Source organism: Neomonachus schauinslandi, chromosome 9 (assembly GCF_002201575.2).
Source record: "Neomonachus schauinslandi chromosome 9, ASM220157v2, whole genome shotgun sequence".
NCBI lineage: Eukaryota > Metazoa > Chordata > Mammalia > Carnivora > Phocidae > Neomonachus > Neomonachus schauinslandi.
Genome location: NC_058411.1, coordinates 73,210,515 through 73,211,871, shown reverse-complemented (window position 1 = coordinate 73,211,871; position 1,357 = coordinate 73,210,515). Strand labels below are relative to the sequence as shown.

At 39.9% G+C, this 1,357-nt stretch overlaps 1 protein-coding gene across 1 annotated transcript; it reads right to left on the bottom strand.

Moving 5' to 3' along the window:
* Positions 1-461: 461 nt before the first annotated feature.
* RNASE11 (ribonuclease A family member 11 (inactive)) lies at positions 462-1,061 on the bottom strand. The gene has a single exon (XM_021695651.1). The coding sequence runs from the start codon at positions 1,059-1,061 to the stop codon at positions 462-464; it is 600 nt and encodes a 199-aa protein (XP_021551326.1).
* Between the last annotated feature and the right edge of the window lie 296 nt (positions 1,062-1,357).

Sequence of the window (1,357 nt, the reverse complement as noted above, 5' to 3'; positions counted from 1 at the left end):
AATGCACACACTTAATTTGAAAAGAAACAGTGATAATAATATTCCCGATGCTCATTCACTATTTCTCTGAATAGTCTCAGTGGCAGTACAATTAACTTTCAATTATCAATATTGGTTTTGGGCCTTTCCTCCTTGATTTTGTCAATTTGGGTGGACTCTACCTCTTGGCTTTATAGCTGAGCTAGGATGGAATTCAGTTTAGTTCAGAGAAAGTGTGTGTGTGTGTGTGTGTGTGTGTGTGTGTGTATGAGAGAGAGAGAGTATCTGTACTCCAGGATTAATTATAAATCTTAATTGAATTCTCCACAATTTGGGATTTTTTTATTCCTCCAGTTAGTATAGATAATCAAGAGTTTACTATAGTGCTGAAAGTGTAGATACGGATAATAGAAGGAAATAAACAAGAATGAGAATAAGTATGTCCTTCTTTGATAGACTCTGGTCTCAAAGCCCCGTGGGATTTACAACTTAGAGCCACTAACTAACCAGCTCATCAGAGAATGACCTGTCAGCACTGCCAATATTTTCTTTAGTGAAGTATCACTATGGTATTGGCACCTGGGGAATTGTCTGCCTGTAGTGAGCTGGCACATAGCAGTGTCCAGGGCTGGGCTCCTAGAGCAGCTTATGCCAAGATTCTGTCCACACTTGCAGCTGGAGGCTTCGGGGGCACCGTGAATCACTTCCTTGGAATCATGGATGAAGTTATAGCTTAACTTGCGTGACCCATTAGCTTCTGAAACTTTTCTCCAGACCACTATGTCATTGCAATACTCTTTGTCATTACCTGGTCTGTTTCCTTTGGCGAAGCTATAATGTAATCTTCTGAATGTCAGTAATGAGGAAGACAGAATATCCTTGGACAGACTGAGGCTGGTATTTTTATATAACAGAGTCAAGTTCATTAATGCCTCAATGGTCTGTCTTTCTTGGTCACTGTTTGCCATGTCATATTCCATCTCTCCCCCTGAAAATTCTTCTTTAATTATCTCCATTATGCTTTCTGAAGCTCCTGCAAGAACCAAACCCAGGCTGAGTAGCAGCAGAGAGAAGGTCTCCATCTCAGATCTAGGGTAATCTCTTCTGCAGTAGAAATAAAAAAAAAAAAAAGTAAAAGATGAAAATAAAGAGAATATTAATGAGATCATTCTCTTTTCCTTATGGCAGTTAGTCCAGGATTGACTCCAACATGTAAACTCGGGCTCCTTCAATGGAAGGATGATGGCATGAAAAGATAATCAGCTGTGGAATCTGTAGACCCAGCTTCAAATCCCTGCCTACCCTCTCATAAACAATTTACTCCTTCAACTTAGGTTTCCCCCATGTGAAAAAAGGAAAGGTGAGACTTATATAAGGG

What these genes read in the sequence shown, in the direction of transcription:
- RNASE11 (XM_021695651.1), bottom strand. Translation starts at nt 1,061, where the DNA reads ATGGAGACCTTCTCTCTGCTGCTACTCAGCCTGGGTTTGGTTCTTGCA.